Consider the following 22,478-nt stretch of genomic DNA (forward strand, 5'->3'; position numbering starts at 1 on the left):
CTTCTGTTTTTGCTTAATCAAAGAAGAAAAATTATCTCTTTGAAAAAAATTGAAAAAATTTTTTGACATAGAGAGTGGGGAGTAGGGCTGCAACTAACGATTAATATAGTAATCCATTACTCTGACGATTATATTTACGATTAATCAATGAATCGGAAAAAAAGGATGAAATGCTTAATGGTAAAATTTGCTATACCAAACATGCATTTTATTTCAGTTGATGACTATTGTTTGCTTAAAGACATATACAAATAAATATCATATCTGAACATAATTAAACTGACCAGATGCTAAACGTATAAAGTATAAAAAATTACTTGGATGTTTTGTCACTTAAAGAATCAACAATAACAGAAAATATATTGTTATGTCATCAGATTAAGAACTTAATGAGCCAAAAAGGCAAATAAATAAAAATGTGTCCTCAATCTTTTCACCTGCAGGTCAAACAGTTCACCCCCTCTGCCCCACCACTATCTGTAGCAGCTAACGCTAATGCTAACGTTGGTTTAATGAACTCCTTTTCAAACGCTGTGTGCTTTTACTCAGCATGAAATACTCCCAAACTCAGGAATTCAACACCAATGTTAGAATCAATATCATCAATATTTGGATTGATCCGCCCACTTCGAATTGAGGCAGACACAGACACTGACACACACGTATAGAGGCTCAAAGAAGACAATGGAGCAGGATCATTCCTGTAAAAGTTTATATTTTATTTTCTTGGAAAATCCTGCGGACTCTACCTTTAACCAAATCCACACCTCATTGGATGTGAAAAAGTCCAGGAAAAAGAAGAAAATCTGAGCCTTCCTGCTTCACTCTTTCACTTACAGGAGGAGGTGAAAATGTTTCTCCTCATCAGCAGAAATGACTTAATTATGAATGTATGAATTAATCATTTTGCTCCAGTGGATAAAGTAAAAAACGATTACCTTTCTGAGTGTTTAAACTGTGTTTCCACTTTAAAAACCGCTGCAGTCACTGAAACAGCCGAGCACCCCTCGTTAAACTCCTCTCTGTCTTTCACCCTGTTTTACCTCGCTCCCTCATCGATGTCCTGTCTGAGTAATGGCGTTTTCATTAACTTGTGCCATCAGAGGAGAGACGGAGAGCCGAGAGCGGCCTGGCCTGGCCTGGCCGGCTGGAAGAACGTGACTCCGACACCTCCGGGTGACTTTGTCACATCCGTCTATAGCCGAGGTCTTCGGGGAGCTCCGCCTCGCACCATTAGAGGCAGCATTGATTGAGGCACAGTGTTTTCAGCGGAGCACTTAGTTCAATCAATGACGTTTGCCCTGACCTTAACTACCTCAGCGAGCACGGCGCCCCAGCTCTCGTCAAACCTTTCTGCCGGCTTTATTGCCTGAAAACGCCGGGGAAAAGAGACGTTTGAAGTGTGTGAAACTCTAGATTACACCCAGGCTTTTCACTCTTTGAAGAATCCATTCCATTTTTAAGATCCAGTTTGGTTTCACACCTCATTCTGGGGGCTATTTTACAGGTGTTGGGCTGTGTTTAAGGAAACTGCCATCCCATCCCAGATAAGGAGTGTGTGTCCTGAAACATTTGCTCGCAGCCATCCTTCACGGCAGCAGCAATTACTGCGGTAAATGCTAGCTCTCAGGCTTTTTCAGGGGCGTGGTGGAAGCTCTCTGACAGATCTGCGTCCTGACAGCAGCACTGCTGAGTCAATTATAGTCTTTTAAATGAGCAGCATCTGTCTCATCTCTCCGTCCGCAGAGGAGTCGTTCACGGATGAAAGAAACTGCAGAGCCTCATCCTGTGTTTCAGCAGCATCACGCTGAAGCTCCTCGGCTCAGAGATCTGTGGAGAGAAAAGTCTACAAGCGCCTTTTGTGTTGTGGTGTTTGGTATGTTAATGAGGAGAGAGGGAGGTCGGTGGTTTGTCACAGCGGCGTCTTTAGCTCAGGAACAAAAACAAGTGATTGTTATGAATGTTCACGATTAAAGCTGCTGTGATGAGTTTTTATCTGCTGGTGGATCAGACTGAAAATGATAGCGATGCTTTTTAATGAATTCCAACATCAGCACCAGGTTTGATTATTTCTCTATAGCTTCTTCTAACGTCTAAAACCACTGTGAAGGGGTTTGTTCCTCCTTTCATCTGCACCTCTTACTGCTCTTTCTTCTCCAGACATCATCGTCCTGTTTTGTATAATCTACCCAGGTCTTCAGCCTTGGGTCAGAGCAACAATGGGCCACAGGAGCTATGTCGTTCTGGGAGAATTTTGATTAGAAGCTAATACTTAGAGGGCTTTCACACCTACCTCGTTTGGTCTGGACTTTCAGGCCCCGTTTACATGACGCCGAAAACGGTCGATTCCGCAAACATTTTGTTGCGTTTTGGCCTTCTGTTTAGACAAGACCACGTTGCGTTTTCAGTGAAAACGCAAACTTTTGAAAATGCTCCCCAGAGTGGAAAGATCTGAATCCGCTCCTCCATCCAGCTTCGTGTAAACACAGAGCGGAGCGTCTCAGGGTGAAACGCTGACGTCACCGCACGCGCACTCGCAGTTTCAGGTGAAGGCTGCGCGCTCAGCCACATTTCCAGTTGAGCCAGTAGGTGGCAGTAATGCGCGTCGTGGTTGGATTGCCGACCGTCTCACACAACAAAACGGCAGAAAAAGAAAGAACAGAAGAGGAGACTTCTCCTCCTGGAGTTGTATGAACACGGATCGTTTTTATGCCGTCCTCATGTGAACGTGGGTGGCTTTTGAAAACGCAAAGGAAGAATCGGGGCCTCAGACTTTTCTGTACAGTCCGAACCAAAGGGGTAGGTGTGAAATCTCTCCTAGACCCTTGTCCGGAAAAGCAAGCCATCACCTCAACAAAATGAGCCGTGGGAGACGAAAAGTTTGCATTTCTTCTCCTTTCCTGTCAACAACGATAAAGTCAGGACGCCGTTGAATCAGTCTTATGGACGTGTCTTCAAGTTGTAGATGTTGGTGATACAAAATCAACAAAAATATGACAGTGGGAACAATCTCATTCATTGTCAACATTAAAGACCTGCGTTGTTCAACATGCTGACATCAAACGCCCTGTGACCAAATGACCAATCAATGTAAACCACGGAGACACACAAAGCACACAGTTGATCATGATACAACGTAGGTTCGTCAAGGTCCGTTGGTCTGTTTGCAATAATAACAGTGTGAAACCATAACAGACAGAACCAAATGTATGTAATATAACAAATACCCAAATTTTGGTCACTAAGACCAGGCTCTTAGTGAATGTGTAGCACTGGTTATTGAATGCTGTTTAAGTTTGAACTATGGTCTTGCAGCAATTAATTGTGGTAAGTTATGGCTACATTATTCTACATGAAAAAAAATTATCTTGCTTTTCATAGCAGCACCTGCAGTCAAATAACTTTTATAGCATTTTGTCACACCAACTAAGGTTTTCACTTCTGTCTAAATTCTTGCTTGTGTTGTACGTCGCTAAACTAAACTGTGGAACTAAAAGTTACTGGAGCAAAGCAACCTTGTTTTCCACAAGAGTTTGACAAAATCAATTCAGAGTTACTCACTTTAAGGTTGCGGTCACATTGGCCATCCTTGTTGTGAAGTACGCGAGTATGATGGCCCACCACAGTGCCGTTCCCTCCCTGGTGTGAAGACACGGAGAACAATGCTTCAACTTCAGAGATGGTTTGTCTTATGTTAAGTTGTTTTGGTCCAACAGAGCCTTCAAAAGCCCTGTTTCCAACAAGTGGTCCAGTTTGGATCAGTACAGTTTGATATGGGTTGGATCGGCAAAGCCTGATCCTGTTCATGTTTCCACAATGGTGCACTTGTTGGTAGGAGGCGTAAGCTGGATGCCGATACTAGAAACATTCTGCGTGACGCCATAGCAGCGCGACACAGTGTACCCCACCAATAAATCCAATGAAGATGAAAAACCCAACACAATACACAAAGAGCAACAATGGAAGACATCCAGCGATTCGTGTCACAATTCTTTCCACCAATCAACACACTGCAGTGTTTCTAGCTCCCCCTTCTGGGGTCGAATCAGTATGTGTGGCACCCCAACAGAAGGGTACCAAAAAGTGGGATGGTACAGGATGGTAATTTGGGGACCTGTCCCGGTTTTAGTCAATAGCCCTGTTTCCACCAAACGGTTCAGTTCGGTCCATTTCGGCACTGTGCGCATTTCACAGCGTTTCTACTGACTAATCATTGCTCTTTGTTTACTGTGTCACGTGTTTCTTCATTGTTGGATTTATTAGCAAGGTACACTGTGTCACCCTGCTATGGCGTCACGCTATTATGTAACTGATGCTGCTGTCAGCATCCAGCTTATAAACTGCCTACCACAAATGGGCAGGGTTGGCTGTGGAAACACAAACAGGGCCAAGCTTAACCAAGCCAACCTGTACCAAACTGTACTGATCTGAACCAAACTGCTTGGTGGAAACGGGGCTAAAGGAAGCATCACAAAATGTGTACCGTACCATGACGAACTGAACTGAGCTGAACTGTTTGGTGGAAATGGGCTTTATTCCTCCGCCATTGTTTGAAATGATAGTTGAGAGAATGGTCGCAGCGACATCATGGATTATACGTTGTGTCCTCGCTGTGTTTGCGTGCTGGTGCTTGTGCATGAGTGTGCCGCACCAGAGTACGGTACAGAATGGTCACACCGGCCAAACGAGGTTCCTTTTTTCTTTGCATAAACATAAAATTCTGCTTTCATTCTTTCTGGTTAACAACTTTTGACTAATTATTGGCGAAGTTACGCAGCTCCATCTGGGGGAAATAATAACAATGATGCTTTTTGTCTGAGATTACCATTAGTGTGAGTGTTGTGCTCCAGAATAAACAGCAGGAGGAATCTCCCCAGTGTAGTTCGTGGTACAAAGACTGTGTGTGTTTGGAAGCTGAGGTGAAGGAACAAGTTTTAGCACCTGCTAAATAAATATTTGATGGCCGTCAGCTGTAAATCTGTGGCCTCTCACGTCTTCTGCTGCGGGACTGTTAAAAAGACGCGTATTGTCCCTTTAATTTCTAATGAATGTTTACTAATTCATGCAGCTAATCCGTGCAAAAACTTTCCCATTAACTGCTTCTACGTGTGTCCTGTCTGCTGCTGGGACAGCTGGCTGAGCTGGAGTGTGTTTGTGTGAAGGGGGGGTCACGGCGTTTCAGCGCCTGGGGCGGTACAGTAGAGTCTGATGGACATATGGCCGGACGGGCTCGACCTCTCTGGGTGTGACAGGCGATGACAGCGCAGGGAAACGGGCGCCGCTGATACACGGCAGCAACACAGGAAGAAGAAGTCGGTGTAATGTTTATTTCAAGCTCAGGCCGCTCTCTGCGGACGTCCAATCATACGCTTTCAGTGAGTCGGTGCGGGCGAAGCTACCTCAGCGGCAGCGTGGTGTGGAATATGGAATCAGGCTGTGAGAAAGTGTGTGTGTGTGTGTGTAAACGTGTGTGTGTGGGAGCTGCAGTTAGCAGTCAGTCTCTCTGGTGAGATGACTGTAGCGGCCCGTCACAGCGGCCGGCCGTGATTGGAGCTGATGTGCGTCTTCTGGCCCGAGGAGGGAAAGGGAAGCCGTCTCGTCTGCCGCCGCCAGCCTGACGGGAGATGACAGCTACCGTTTAGCAGGCAGGCAAAGGCAGGAAAGCGCTGGCCTCTGGCTGTTACGTCACAGCAGATTTCACTGTCTCAGCCCCCGCCTCACTTCACACAGCAGGATCAGGACTGGGGATTTGAGCAGGGGTCTCGCCCAGGTCAGGGGATTAACTCCAAATGTACAGAAAATATGAGCAGATTTTGCGGGAAAAACACTTATTAATCACCCCGTGGTCTGACAGACACTTGACATGTTTGGAATTTCTCTGCGTATTAAAGCGGCTGGAGAATAATCCTCTGCTGCAGACAGACTGTACGTTAGACCCTATATATCAATACACGACAGAAGCTGAGCCAGAAACTGAGCCAGAAACTGAGCCAGAGCAGGCCGGCGGTCTTGATTTGACTTCACAGAGTCGGGTTTGAGGTTTTTTGGTCCCTATGAGTCCACCGTGTTTGTGACTTTTACACATTTGCTGTGGTGGACTTGAGCAGCTTGAGTTTGTTGACAAAGTTAATCTAACACCAGTGTTTCCATCATCCCCTGATATCTCTTAAAACTGATCCACTTTGAGGTATGGTACCAAACTGGCCTGCAAACTGCAAAATACTCCAGCACAGATTTGGTCGTCGTGTCTCAGAAAATGAACATTCAACACCAAACATTTGTGGTCAAAGAAGTTGCTCATCCGTCACCGTGGATCCTCATGATTTAGTGTTTTGGAATCCAGTGAAGAAAATAATTTCTGGTCAATCAGACGAAGAAGATTAAATCCAGATTTTGTTTACGATTCCCTCAAACACAAACAAGCCCAAGAGTCAAAGCCAGAGAGTAAACGTTGTTGTCTGTAGTGGCAGCACGAGGCGTGGAGAAGTTTAGCCGAGCCACAAGGAGAACGCTGCTTCCCCTAACCAAACAACACACCCAGCTTCAGAGGAAAAGTTTGTGTTTTTACAGGATAGAGACTCCGTTTCCCATGAGCACCATCACAAATTATGGTAAAGACGTGACTCTTACTAAGATGTGCATTCGATCTTCGTTCAGTTTGGTTCGTCTCAGTACGGCACACATTTTGTGGCGTTTCCTTTGACTAATCCCAAGACAGATCCTCAAACTTCCAACCTGTACCGTCCCACCTTTTGATACCCTTCTGTTGGGGTGCCAGACAAAACCAACCCCAGAGGGTGGAGCTACAAACACTGCAGTCTGTTGATTGGTGGAAAGAATCATCACTTCCTGTACGACAGCGGTAATAAAGAAACAGAGCTTGATTGTTTGTTTGTAAGAAAGAGACAACTTACATGCCGCGGCTTACCGACCCTAGGGATGTCCCAATACAGATTTTTTGACCTCCGATTTGACCCGTTTTTTTGCTGATACTGATCCCTTTCTCTGATAAATCCTGTTCTTCGTTTGGTGATTCTGTTGTAAATGACAAATCATATTTGTTGTATCAAAGTGAGCCCTGTTGGTACAATGATACTGATCAGTGTATCGGATCAGGACGTCTCTAATCCATACTGGTCCACATGGTGGGAATGGGACTATCTGGACTTTTGGGCTTCATGCCTTAAATGGACTCCATAGCTTGGTCGACCAGGAACACTAAGGACTAGTTTGTAGAAATAACTGTGTTGGGTGCCAGTGATCTAATTTTAAACCTATGATTGTAAACAGGAAAATATATAAAAGTGAGACTATTTCAAGACCTCGGTAAAGTCTTAACAGAGCCTTTAAAAAAACAACAAAAACATCAACAGAACAGCAGCAACACCATCAACAACAACATCAGACACCAACACTAATGAGCAACCATCTAGTATCGGCAACCACCACCAAATAGCCACGGCAACAGGAGCAATACCAGCATCATCTAAACAGCAGCAAAACAACAACTTCGCAACTGAATATGGAGAACAACAAAAACAGCCCTGCCTCAACAACAAAACACACGTAACAGAAAAAAAAAACATCTATTCAATAATAAACAACAACTTCACCATAACACTGCAACACAAAATAGTAAAACTCCCCAAATAAACCACTTCCAACCACCATCCACAACAACAACCAAAAACATATCAGACAACAAACAACGACAATGGGTGGAAAAAAATGGAAGTATCCAAGTATCATTTAAATAATGATTATAATTTAATTCTTTCATTCTTGTTCATTTCATTTTTTTTATTTATTTTATTTTTATATTATATTTTATTTTTTCATTTTTATATTTTATTTTTCATTATTATTATTATTTTTATTTTGTTTTTTAATTTATTTATTTTCTTATTTTATTTTTCTCTTTATTATTTTTATGTATTTTTTTTTTTCATTTTTAAATTTTATTTTTTCCATTTTTTGTTTATTTATTTATTGTTTTCTTTTTTTCTTTTTTATGTTTTATTATTTTATTCTTTATTTCTATTATTATTCATTCTTTTATTTAAGTTTTTAGCTGATTGGGAAAAAGTTCAGAAAGTTGAGCTGTCAGATCACCTTAATAAATCCCAAAAACTGACTCACATGTGATGTGCACTTTTGGGGGAAAATATGGCTCCTGATCTAGTCTATGGACATAATCATCATCATTTAACTTTTTCACTTGGTCTGGTTTTAAAGAAGCAAACTTCAAATTGGAAATATCAAAAAATCCCAATTGAAATCAAATCGGCAACCCCACAATTGTTAAAGAATCGTGAGAAAAACATTTCTTCCCAGCTCCAATAACTAAAATCAACTACTGAGAACAAAACAACACTATTTAACATTAAAAAACAACCAGCAAATGTAAAGTATCTTCTTCAGATCTTCTGTCTCACGCTGATGATGTCATCGTCAGGGGTCGGAGGCTGGACTCTTCTTTCATTCACTGTTTCTTCTCGTTTCTTTAAAAGCAGTGTTTTTAGACAGAGAAATGATTTGTTGAAGCAGCATTTGGCAGAGTGTTTTTGTGGGCATGTCTCGAGTGTCAGATGTTTGATTATCATTCACAACAAAGCCGACATAAAACAGCTGTTGTTATGATGACGCCTTCATGGAAATGCACCACCACGACCACATAGATGAACCAGGGAGTGTCTTCCTCATCCATCAAAGAGTTCTTCTTATAATTCCTGACGTTGCAGAATCACTTAGCCCTAATGGTTTATTCATCCTTTCCTCTGATGTCAAATTACTTTCTGTTTTGAGAAATCGACTGGATGATGAGGCCGGGCGGATTGACAGGATTTCTCTTTGATCAGAAACATTTATTGGAAATACGGAAAACGTGGCTTCCTCTGTTGAAAAGATCTGTCTCCTTCGATACAAACACGAGTCTGATGTTTGAGAGGATGCAGGGATGTGGCGGCCGCAGACGGCGGAGAGGAAAATCAGTACAGCTGCTCAGAACAATGGGAACACAAGTGAAGTAATGTCGGTAGTTATTACATTTATCCTCAAGAATATCAAAGTAGGAAGAGTTTCTAGTTAAGGGGACTCTCATGGTCCAGTCTCTGCTATATGAATAAACTTTACCTCCCACCTCCTGCTCTTTGTTTGGAGGAGGAGGAGGTGGAGCAGGTGGTTGAGTGGGCGTGCACTCAGTTCTGGGCTCCTCCAAGGTCGAGGAGGTCAGGTTTTAATGGGCTCGCCCGGCCCGCCCGTGTCAGCGAGAATCCAGCGCTCTATTTATTGCCTCGGCCGGCTGGTTATTTCTTCAGGGCAGAGCTGGCACCGAGCCTCATTACCTCATACATCTGCAGGGAAGGACTTTGACACCAGGAGCTGTCGTCCTCTCCCTCTGTATTTATTTATCTCTTAGACGAAGGGTTCGAGCACTTTACTGACACGCTCATCCCGAGGAGTGCAACAGTCCACGCAAAGCTTTTTCTTTTAGTTAAGCAGGCCGAAGGTTTTACTGATGGAAAATCATTTTCATTACATTAGTCAACTGATTAAAACTCATCCCAGAGGCCACGAATCAAATAATTATCACGACTGATCCGTTCTTCCTGATCTGGTTTTAAAGACTTTTTTCTTTCCCTCTGACTAAAGGTCCACGCTCTTTGTCAGGTTCCTGCAGACGTGCGTAGGAGGAAACATCCAGAGGCAATAAACTTTATTAGTAACACAGTCTTCCTGTCCTTAGACCTCTTTGGACCAACAAACAGAGAATTTCAGACGGATATGGTCGATATTATGAGGAACCAGCCTGTCAGTCTGATTATATTAACCTGATACATTCAGAACATTAATGAAAACCAGTACAAACCTTTCTTTGTTTTGGTTTTTCTGCCTTAATCTGATTGGACGGCTGAAGAGAACCAGGAAATACTGGGAGCAGAGAGAGGAAGGAAGGTGTGTAGAAAACAGCCGTGGTGAGGAGGATCATAGCCTCTGGGTTTGTAGCACATGCTCTAACTGCTGAGCCCCATTAGGAAATAAGATGCTAAGCTAAGCTAATCATCGCCCACATTCAGCTCTCTGAGGAGCAATCATAGATTTTATTATTCAAACCTTTGACCTCAACTCATTGTTTCATATGGTGGCCCTGAGGTGCAAAAACAGGACAACAAAGACAACAATAAAACAATAGATATAAACAATAAGACAATAAAAAGGCTGACACAACAACAGAAGAGACAGTGTAACAAAAACAAAAAAATACGCAAAAAGGAGAAAAAAAACAACAAAAACAGCAATAAGAAACATAAAAATAAGCTAAAACACCATAAAGAAAAAGGCAACAAAGAATAATGTAAAAAAAGAAGAAAAGAAAAGACAATGGGACAACAAAAAATAGAAAACAACAATGAACACAACATCAAATACAACAAACATTACAACAAAAAAAGAAAATTTTACTTAAAAAAAAATAAAAAAGGCAGTAAAGAAGACAACAACAGAGCATAAAATGACTTAACATCAAAAAAGAAAATCATCAACAAAAAAGACAAGAACTCATTAGAGAGCAAATGGCAAACAAAAAAACAAAAAAAACACATCCAGTCATGAAAATAGGAAAAGACAAAGAAGAAAACAAAAGGAAGAATATGACAAGAAAAAAAAAGGAAAAAAAACAGGACAACAAAGAAAACATACAACAACAAAAAAAATAACACAAAAAGAAAAAAAAGTGACACAAAAAACCGTACAACAATTTAAAAAATGAGACAACAAATTAGACAAAAGGGACAACAGAAAAGAACGCTGAAAACAAAAAAGAGGCAGGAAAACAAAGAAGAGAAAACAACACCATAAAGAAAAAGACAACATTAAAGAAACAAGAAAAAAGAAAAGGAAAGACAATGAGACAACAAATAAGAAACATTACAACAAAAAATGAGAGCTTGATGAAAAAAGAAAAAGGCAGTAAAGAATACAACAACAGAATAAAAAAACAATGCAAAAACAAAAAAGAAAATGATTTAAAAAAAAAGACAGGAAAAAAAAAGAACAAAAAGCAAATAAAAAAGACAACCAGACATGAAAACAGAAGAAGACAAAGAATAAAACGATAAAAAGGAGAATGTGACAAGAAAAAAAGAAACAATAAACAACACGGCAGACATTGACAAAAAATAAAACCAACAACAACAAAACAGAAAGGTGCAAAAAAATAAAAGAAAGCAAAGAAGACAACAGAAATAGAAAAAAAACCCAACAAAAAATAAAACTTTTGACAACAAAGAAAGGGAAAATAATAAAAAGCAAATGGCAACAAAAAAAGACAACCAGACATGAAAAAAAGAAAAAAGCCAAAAAGGAAAACAACAACAACAAAAAGAACGTGACAAAAAAAAGAAACCCCCCCCCCCAAAAACCCTGACAACAAAGTAGACAACAGAAAACAAAATCAGCAACAACAAAAAAGAAATATGCAAAAAATAAAAGAAAGTGTAGAAGACAACTGAACAAAAACTCAACAAAAAAAGAAAAAGAAAACACAAGCAAAACGTTGTTTTTTTCCTTTATTTTTGTTATCTCATTGGTCATTTTTGTATTTGAACTTCAGGGCCACCGTAGTTTCTCTTTCTTTCTGCCACAAAAAACTGTAAGCTGTTATTAGCTTTGAAAATGACGAAAGTGCACTTTAAGATATAATTTATCATTGAGCAGTTTCTGCAAAGTGTTTCCTGTCTTTCAGCTCTTTGGATCAACCATCATGTGTTTTTAGGTTTATTTACCTTGGACAGATTTCTCCTAGGTGTTTTCTTATGCTAAGCTAAGCTAAGCTAATCACCACACACCCCTGGGACTAAAAAAGACAAAAAGGAAAAGAAAAAGGTTTATTTCCTCAAACTTTGTGTAGCTAGTTTTGCTAAGTATCTGTTTGATCTGGTCTAGAAAACGTTGGTTTGCACGTTTCCCTCACACCCTCCTATTGTATCAGATTTCAAAGCCTCTTGTAAAAACTGCTCTCATGCTTTTTGGGCCCAGAGTGCAGAAAGACGTCTTCATACATTTCCAAAGTCCTGTCTTTCGTTTCATCTCTCTGCCGTGGCCCCTAAAAGCCTGAGAGCTGACAAATTGAAATATCTGCCTTCATGTCGGGCTCTCCCCCCCGCAGCCCTGTGGCCGAGCGCGGCGCAGGTCGAGGGGGTTTTCGCATCGTAGCGGAGGATCAGGATTGTTGCTGACATCAAGAGCTGTGAGTCTGGATAATGTGGGCGCCTTTTGAAGTGTGGATGATGGGTGATCCTGCAGCACCCAGGCTGCACAGCCCCATTCATCCTACACACACACACACACACACACACACACACACACACACACACACACACAGTCTTTGTTTTTGGGAGAAGGAGGCTGCACAGAGGAGGAGGTGTGGAGGAGTCTGCAAACTGACGCTTCTATTTAATTTCAGCAGCATGACTTTATTCACTCCTCTTTCTCCTCGCTTTTTGTCTTTTCTGGCGGCGTCCTCTCCTCAGATCCGTCCGAAATGAAACACAGCGCAGGATTAAAAGATCAGTGAACTCCTCTTAAGCCTACATTCTCTTTTTCTTTCTTCCTCTGCTCTTTATCGACTTCTTTCCTCTCCTTTGTCCTTTTTCTCTCCTTCTCTCAGCTGCTGTCTGCTCATTTCTCCGTCTCCTCCCTCCTGCTGCTTTCCTCCATCAGTCTTTTTGTCTCTCAATCTCTTCTTTCCCCTTTAATCTTTCCTTGTCTTCCTCTCTGAAACATTTTGTGTATGTGCCCAAAATCCTCTACTTCTCTGAGATTTATATCGTTACAAACAAAGAAGTTTGAGAGTCTCAGCCGGGGTTGGAGAAGTCAGACGGTTTATGAGACAATCCAGCAGATTTTGGGTCTGGTCTTCTCTCTTTCAGGGTTTGTAAACGTCAAGAAAAACAAAGAAACCATCAGCCTCCTCCTTTCATATCTCTGTGGATCGTACTTTCTATGTTTGGCTCCGTCTGTCACCTCCCTCCTCCTCCTCCTCCTCCTCCCTCGCCGCCTTCAAAAGGCCGTCTTCTTCTTCACCTGTTAGCGCTCCTTCCTGCAGGGCATGATTTCTTTTTTCTTTGTCTTCCCTTTTTTCACATCTTTGGTATCAGAGGGAGTCTGCAGAGAAGCGTCTTATTCTCCTGACCACATCAGACAGGCTCACCGCCACATGGGACTGTGTAATGCGTGGGAGTCAGGGGGAGGAGAAGAGGAGAAGAGGAGAAGAGGAGGAGGGGGGTGGGGGTAAATGTGGGGTCAGGTTACCTGCGTGAGAGAAGGAGGTGCTCGCGGCTTCAACACTGATGCATTTCTCTCAGATGAATCAGACTACAGTCGTCTTTGAGCTTTACGCGTCTGATGGTGGACGACGAAACTCCCGTTTCTCTCTGAGTCCAACGTCTGTAAACAACCCTACGCGGCCTGCGGCTGATGACGGGAAATCATGGATCAGTTGCCTGGATTATTTTCTTGTTATGGAATTAGTGTTGACATCAGAGGATGGAGTATCTGGAAATCCGACCTCTGATGCTAATCTGCTTTACACGTGCAGACCACAGTGTCAGCCAGAGGTTTTCAGCTCTTATCCCGAAAGGTCCAGTCAGAGATTAATTACTACAGCAAAGGTCAAAAAACTACGGTGAATAACCCAGAAATAAAAATCAATCCTCCTGTTTTTACAAGATGGTATCTTATAACAGCTGGATTTTAATTTTTGCATTTGGAGTGAATCATTACTTTGTATGGCTCATTTGTTGGTCATGGACACCAAACTGGTTTTGTCTTCAGCGATATTTTTTAGTATTTTTGCTCCTGTGTTTGTCTGAAGATCCTACATGTAACCATGGCTCCATTCTTTACATGTGAACTCAGCTGTTAGCAGCCTGTAGCATGTCAATGCTAACTGGTGCTAGGCCGGATGTTTACCACAAGGTGAGGAGAAGGAGGTGAGGACGACGTGCTGGTTCTCAGGTGTGAGCTAAGAAGTGACAACATCGTTATTGGGAACTTAAGATCTATCTCCAACAAGATGGACAAGCTAGCCATGCTAACCCAGCAACAGAGAGAATACCAGAAGGCAGAGTAGCATCATGCTATTCACAGACATGGCTAACAGAGCTAACACCAGACACCAACGCCACATTGGAAGAACTTCACCTGCTGTGAGCAGACAGGATCCAGGAGACAGAGACTGAACAGACTGCTGAAGAAGCTCAGTCCTGGACCCTGTGGAGGTGGAGGCTGGCTGACTGGACAATGATGGACAAGCTGTCAGCATCTGTTTTCTTATGGAGCTTTTCACACTTTCTTTACACTTTCTAACTTTTGTTTTCTTGATTGCTGCTGTGACTTCAATATCGTTGTATTTGTTGCAATAACAATAAAGTTCTATTCTATTCTATCTTTACAAAGAGTGTGTCTCGGTTAGTTTGAGCTACAGTATTTACACCGAATCATTCAGCACAACGTTAGCTAACCTTTGTTATCTCAGTTATTACAGATGAGCTAATGAAGCTAAGCTCCAGAGGCTATAGTTAGCTTAACTAGAGCTCTTTGGAAAACGGCTAACAATGATGTACGATCACCAAAAAACAAAAACTGGAACAAAACAGCCCAATGAACTCCCAACAAACACAGAGACTCGATGGACAGCCCAGCTAAGAGCCACCGTTTAAAATTTAAATCTCAGAAAAACTCTTAAAACTGAACAAAAAATGACTTTCTGTGATGTATTTAAATTGACTTTCAAATAGAGAATGTCTGAGTGTGTGGGAATGGTGATACGCTCTGTGATTGGCTCATGATGTTTGAGGGCGGGACTTAGCTACAGGTCAGTTAGCCGTCCTGTGGTCACATCTTGCTGTGTTTTCTCAATGAATCTGACTCTTAAAGGCTGTGAAGAAGAAACTCACTCTGGCTCTGGTTTCTCCTGCTTCAGTGGAAGGATGGCTCTGATCATCAGTTTGGTAACATGAGTAACTCCCCCTCCCTCCCTCCCTCCCTCCCTCCCTCCCCTCCCTCCATCATCTCTCCTCTTTCTCTTTAAAGAATTATTCATCCCCTCAGAGTGAACCCTCTCTCAGCACAGATCTCCTCCTCTCCTCCTCCTTCAGCGAGAGGTCGGAGGTGTGCTCCAGCGGGATTCTCTGCTGAAGAGCAGGAGCTCCTCATACTGGGAAAAAAACATGTTTGGGGAATCCTGTTTTTTTTTTTTTTTATTCAGTATTGATATGCAGGCAGGGCTCACTCTCTGAGTTACTGAGCTTCTGCCAAAAGACCCGGGGCTTCTGTCAGCCCAGGCGAGAGGAGGGAGCTCGTTTCTGGATGTGCAGGAGGTCATCAGGGAGCTGGAGTCTGTTTTCCAGGAGGAGGAGGAGGAAGTTTTGTTACTGTGCTGGGAGATGTGGCCAGATTTTCCTGCTAATGAGATGATGTAATGCACTTTTTATTAATCTGTCAGGCACAATGTGTTTCTGGGTGTTTAAAAGAGGAAAGCCACATGTACGGTAGCCCTAATGTGCAAACATTATAACAAAAAAAAGGAAAAACCCCACAGAAACCTCATTAAACCAAGAGAACATGCAAACACAAAAGACTTCTTATTAAATTGCTATTGAGAACAGGACAAAAACAAAAAACAACTACAGAAAAAAATAAGAATAAACAAAAAAAAAAGGAAAACAAAACAAAACTGTTAAAAGAAAGAAAGGAAAAAAAAGAAAAAATAAGGACAAAAAAAAACAAATAAAGGAAAACTACAAAGAAAACACAAAAGAAGAATTAAAGATAAAGTTTGTGCAACATTTAAAAAAAAAGAAACTGAAAACTTAAAACAGACTGAAAAAACAAAAAACTTTAACACAACAGAAAACCATAAAAAGAACTAACGAAAAACAAAAATATAATAAAAACTAATGCAAAATGTGAAAATACTTACCAAGAACTTCATTACAAAAAGAAAAAACAAAAACAGAAAGAAAGATAAAGTTCAAACAAAATTAAAAAAAAAGAATCTGAAAACTTAAAAAAGACTCAAAAAAATAAAAACTCTCAAAGAAAACAAAAAAAACTAATGAAAAAACGAAACAAAAAATCTAATAGAAACTAATACAAAAAAATGAAAAAAAAACGAAACACAAAAACAACTGCAGAATCAAGAGAAAAAAACACTAAAAAAATTGAAAAAAATGTTAACAAAACACAACCACAATAAGAAAACAAAATAAAAATCTCTTAAGAAACAAAAAAACAAAAACAAAAAAAATAAGGTCAGAACGGAAAAACAAAGGAAAAGCTTAAGGAAAACTAGAAAGACAACTTAAAAACAGAAAGAAAATGTTTAAACAAAATAATAAACAAAATAATAAAAAAAAATGAAAACATGTAGGCAAAAGAAAAAAAAAAAAAAGAAATCATCAGAAACATAATTTATTTATGATTAAAAAATGAAAAAAAAAACGGTACAAATTAAAAAACGAATCACAAAAAAATTAAATTGCAAACACAATAGAAAAAAAAGAAAGGAAGAAAGGAAAAGAATATTTGTAGAGAGGACTTCCTGTTTTCGTTTTTCTTCTCCGGACTGAAAAAAGACAGCTTGAAGATTATGACTTGGGCTCATCTATCCTTTTTTTTTTGCTTTTTGTTTGTTTTTCAGTCCAATTTTCCAACCTTACTCTATGTTAGCAGAATTTTTTTACAGGAAACATGAACATCTCGTGAAGTTTATCAGATTTCATCAGTCGTTTAAACCTACAAACCGTATAAATCATGGCTCTCTGCTGCTCTGTACCCGTCTTAAATAAACCCGTCCCTTGAACTTTTTTTAGCGCTCAGCCCAAATTTGAACCCTCAGGTCTGCAGATTCTTGCACACGCTCACTAAGAACATTTGATCAAATTATCCTGTGCAGAGATATCAAAGCCTGGGCTGAATAATAACTCTGTAATTGCTCCTCCCTCCTGTCCCTCGGGGGTTGGACCCGGTGTTATCAGCTCTCAGTCTCGCTGCCTCTCTGCCTCCTGGAGCTGCCAGTCTCTCTCAGGGGTTGTCTCCATCTTATCTGGCCCTCACACTTCACGCAGAGGAAGTTCTTAGAGGGCTGGGCGCGGCAGATAGCGACTGACCTGTCTCTTCCCTCTGGAGTGGTTTCTTATTTAAGCAATCTGCTAACTGCACTCAGACGGCTGACTAGATTATCTGCTTCCCGCGGCTGCTGTGGGAGAACACACCCTTCACTGTCTGAGTGAGGAAGGCTCTGTTCCTCTTCCTCATCTAGTCCCTGTCTGTGCCTGCACCTGTCTCCGTAATGAAGCAGGAAGACCGCCCGTGGACTCAGGTGGCGGCTCTTTGAAGCTGCCGCCCTGTGGGGGGATTGAACTCAGAGAAGGAGGGCCCCGGTGTGTGCGTCAAACGCTGACAGAAGTTAAACGACTCCCTCAAACCTGCTTTTTAAAACGTTTCTCTCCAACTTTCCTCTTTTTGATTGACTGTCTGATGTGTGAAAGCAGCCGCTCACAAAGCGCTAATCAAGCTGGAGGATCTTTGGAGTGAAAGCTGTTGAATTCCTCCTGCTCCCCTCTCCTTACATCCTTTTGTTTCTCTTTATCAAAGCCGATCTCACTTCCTTTGAACTTTTCTTTTCCACGATTGAACCGAGCGCGCGCACAGGGATTTCACCTCCAACATATTCAAACATCTCTTGTTTTTCTCGCACAATCAGGTAGAAGTGGGAGCGCGTCTCGGGGCGGCGCAGCGTGAAAAATGCAAATTGACGTTTCAGCATCTTCCCTTTCAAAATAAAGTGTGCTGCAATCTAGAAAGCGTATCATAATTGAAGAGAAAGTGCGTTAAAGGTAGATCCGCTTAAAGCCAAGATAAGCCTATTAGCATCTTATCAGGAGTCACAGCGCCGTTTATTCGCAGGTTAACCCTCCATGGAAGATGCTCCAGCAGCAGGATGTTGGAAAGTTGGAAGCTGCTGCAGAAATGTGCATCACAGCAAATTCTCTAAGTGTGTCCGTTGTGGTTTTTGTCTCTGTGACAGATGGCGCCGCTGACAGCGGGGAGCTGGACCTGAGCGGGATCGATGACAGTGAAATAGAGCTGGTATGTACCTGCTGATTAATGAGATCCACTGCACCAGAAACACACCTCAGTCTGACGAGTGCTGGAGCAAACATCAGAGTAAGAACCCCAGAGCTGCTCACCGGCTCTAATATCACATTTTCCTCTGTGTCCAAACTGCCTGCTCCGATTTGATGTTGGGAAAAATGCCAAAAACAGCTTCAGCTGAAAGTCAGACCATGAAATGGAAACTGTACTCAGGCTGGTACTCAAAACCGGGGACTGGGCCAGGATTTCAGTTTTGGGTGGGACTTAAAAAATTACAAAAGTTAGTCAATAACTTTAACTTTTACCCGTTAAATAGTTGAAATTTCATAAATATATTTAATTAGACTCAAGTGTTCCTTTCAGTTTTTCTTGAAAATGTTAAAGATATTAAAAAAAAATAAACATTTGCAAATTTGAGACTTTTTTTGAATTTTTGCATTTTTTAAATATCTATTTTTTTTTTCCAAATTTAACAAATTTCTTTGTTTTAGTTTTCTTTTTTTTTTTTTGCAATTTTTACAAATTTTTTAAATGTCAAAATTTTTCCAAATTTATCAAATATCTTCTTTTTTTCATTTTTGCAATTTTTATTTTTTGCCCCATTTTTTGGAATATTTGCAGTTTTTTTAATTTCTAAATTTTTTCAAATTCATTAAATTTCTTTTTTTTTATTTAGCAATTTTTTTTAATTTGGAATATTTGCAATTTTTTTAATTTCAACATTTTTTTGCCATTTCTGCAAATTCAAATATCATATCATTATATATTATATTATATTATATTATATCATATTATATTATATTATATTATATTATATTATATTATATTATATTATATTATATTATATTATATTATATTATATTATATTATATTATACTATATTATGTTATATTATATTATATTATATTATATTATATTATATTATATTATATTATATTATATCATATTATATTATAGAAATAAATATAAAAAAAGTAAATAAACTATACTAGCGAAATATAAAGAAAAAATCGCACCAATGGGCTGCACCACCTCAACTTTCCTGTAAGAGCAGCAACATTAACCACAGTTAAATTAAAGACAAAAATCTACAGTCTTTCCCAAAATAATTTCTTAGTACTACAGGTATAACATAAGGCTGAAAGAGTCATAACTTTTTTACCAACAGGCTTAAAATTGCCAGACTTGGCTCATTTTATAAAGACAGGGCATCTCACAATAACAAAACGAGCGTAAAGTGACAAAACTTTATAATATGTCTCTTCAAAACTGAGTTTTTATCGTATTTTCAAAGAGAAGTTTGAAGTTTAGCCCCTCTTACAAGTTTTCAACAAGGTTTCAAGTCAGGGCTTGGTCCACTTCAGTTTTCTGGAGCATTTGTGATAACTTAATATTTCCTTTTCCTGCTTTGGAGGCATCAACGATTTGTTTCTTCGTCCAAGCATCCAAAATAAAACGAGGATCTTTGGAAAAACTGATAAAAAATCACTGGGGGAATATTGAAATGAACTTAAGATCTCAAGGGAGGCTGATCATTTTGACCTCAACTGTGTTACATTTCATGTCTCCTAATACTTGATCAATAACTTCTCCTCTGACCCACTCCCTCTGCCTCTCTTCAGTATCTGCTGAGCGACACAGAAATCAAAATCAAGACGGCGCTGTGGATGGCAGAAAACTCGGACTACCTCAAAGAGCAGAAAGGTACGATCAAAATGATTTCTTCTTTTCTTCTGGATTTGTTTTGAGGAAGACTTCAGTTTGTCCTGAAATGTGTCTTCATCTCTCAGTATTCAGCAGCCAAACAGAGTTAAACCTCCAGCTGAACCCAGCAGCTCATGTACTGTGGTGATTTCCCACCATGCTGTGTTGTTTTTATCTCAAAGTTTGTGTGTTCAGACTGTTTCTCGTGTCTGCTTTCAGAGAAGGAGGCAAAGATAGCGAAGGAGAAGGAGCTGGGGATCTACAAAGAAAAGAAGGTAACAGTCGTCAGACTTAGACTGGAGATGAGGAGGTGAAACAAACGGAGGGAAGCTGCAGGAAGAAAGTTTAAACCTGCTCAAAAACAAGGCGTCTAATCCTTTATTCGTCCTACACTGAGGAAATTTACAGAGTTACAGCAGCTAACAAGAAAACGGCGCCTCAGACAAAGAAATCACAGGCTCCAAATGGAAAGAAGAATCAAAAAGGAGAAAAAAAGTAAAAAAGGACAAAGAAGAGAAGAATATGGCAACAAGTGGACATGTCAGCGTCACCAGAAGGGAAAAAAAAGTGCAACCTATATTACACATTTTACGGTAATCTAACCTGTAAACTATTAAGAAAGAAGCCATACAAATACACATTGAAAGGTCAGTGAAACATATTAAAAAACAACCACAGAAATCAATTGAATTATCAAAAAATTAAAAACAATACAATCACAAAAAAGCCATGTCTATGAATAGCATGATGCTGCTCTGCCTTCTGGTGTTCCCTCTGTTGCTGGGTTAGCACAGCTAGCTCGTCCATCTTATTGGAGATAGATCTTACGTTCCCAATAACGATGGATGAAAGGACAGGTCGATGTCGTCACTTCTTAGCTCACACCTGAGAACCAGCACGTCGTCCTCACCTCCTTCTCCTCACCTTGTGGGTAAACATCCGGCCTAGCACCAGTTAGCATTGACATGCTACAGGCTGAAAACAGCTGATTTCACATGTAAAGAATGCAGCCATGGTTATATGTAGGATCTCCAGACAAACACAGGAGAAAAAGTAGTAAAATTATCACTTACCAACAAATGAAAAATACAAAGTAATGATCCACTCCAAATACAAAGATTACAAAAACAAGATGAAAAAAATGACAAGAAACGGAAAAGGAAGAGAGAGCTGCCACAACAGGGTGGTGCCTAGCAACTTAAAAAAAAGAAAATGAAGGTACTCCTTTTAAAAGCAGCTGTTAGTTGAGTCTTCAGCGAGTTTGTTCCAGATATTTGAAGCGTAGAAGCTGAATGCTGCTTCTCTATGTTTGGTTCTGACTCTTGGGACTGACAGTGGACCTGACCCAGATGACCTGAGTGGTCTTGATGGTTTATACTGGATTAGAAGATCCCAGAAACGATTGGACCTAACCTGTTCAGAGCTTTGTAACCCAGTGGGAGGGTTTTAAAATCTATCATCTGACCCTGCAGCTGCCTGTACGGATGGGACAGACCCACGTCAGTCTCACCTGGACCTGGCACCGGTACCTGGTCCATCATAACACCAGCCACATAATCTTCCTGTCCAAAACGCTCAACACAGACGAACGCTAACTCCACTTTTCTTCTTATTGGGGAAAGAGTGGACTCTGGTCCTGTTAAATTCATGTTTCTGCATCCAGCGCGAACGGAGGATTTAACCACCTTAATGAACGGGCAAATTAAATAATAAGTTGGAAAAAATACAACAAACAAGATCTTATATGATATGCCCGCTTTTACTCACTACCACCAGTTATTCACATTGGATTATACAACGCCATGTTGAAAAAAAAAGAGAATTGTAAACATCTGTACTGAAAACAGATACTTCTTCCTCCAAATTTGTGCCTTTTTGTGTTGAAAACATTTAAAATCAATGACTGACTTTAAGAAGTTTAAAGTTAATTTGCAAAAGAAATAATAATAACCCACAGTATGATCTTTAACAGACCACCCATCAGTCCAGAAACCCAAAGATAAACAATCTACTAGAAAGAGATAAGTCGCTCATCTCCACATTTTCACTCTGAAAACTGAAGTTTTATTTAAAAATTAAGAAAAAAAAACAAACATTATTTATCATTTAGCAGATTTACGTTTCTGTCGGTGTAAATCTCACATCACGAGTCCATGAAACAGGCGCAGAGCTCAGCAGACAAGCGCTCAGACCAAACACAGACAGACAGGCTGTGAGACTGGTTCCCTCTCCTTTCCTGTTCCTGGTTTTGGCACCGGATCGACTTTCTGATCGACCCAACATCTGTTCGCCGGTTTTAACGAGCTAAATCAACGGCAGTGAAACAGACCTCTAATGAGACGAGCAGCCTCCTGACAGCCCTGATCCGAGCGACGCCGACAAACCGGACGAACAGAAATGAGTAAATGACACAGAGGACGCCGTGAAAGATCAGTTTGGACACTAACATCCTCAGTCTGTGCTGCATGAAACACGTTTCAAAGTTGTTTCCAAGGTGGACTTAGAGTAACCCAAACTGGGTGATGATTAATAAATCAGATGAATTTTCTGTTCAGTGCTGGTCTGAAATGACTCAAACATTGTTTTTTAGAAGGTGAATCTTCCCCATCTGGTTT

At 40.5% G+C, this 22,478-nt stretch overlaps 1 protein-coding gene across 1 annotated transcript in view; it reads left to right on the plus strand.

Annotated features, from left to right (window-relative positions):
• brf1a (BRF1 general transcription factor IIIB subunit a) overlaps positions 1-22,478 on the plus strand; it is a 145,457-nt gene that overhangs the window by 63,223 nt on the left and 59,756 nt on the right. The window contains exons 13-15 of the mRNA XM_074691445.1: positions 18,092-18,153; positions 19,782-19,863; positions 20,083-20,138. Of these exons, the coding sequence (XP_074547546.1) occupies positions 18,092-18,153; positions 19,782-19,863; positions 20,083-20,138 (200 nt within the window). The remainder of the gene's footprint in view (positions 1-18,091; positions 18,154-19,781; positions 19,864-20,082; positions 20,139-22,478) is intronic.

Source organism: Halichoeres trimaculatus, unplaced genomic scaffold (assembly GCF_033239565.1).
Source record: "Halichoeres trimaculatus isolate MK-OKI-2021-1 unplaced genomic scaffold, fHalTri1.1 fHalTri1_scaffold_17, whole genome shotgun sequence".
NCBI lineage: Eukaryota > Metazoa > Chordata > Actinopteri > Labriformes > Labridae > Halichoeres > Halichoeres trimaculatus.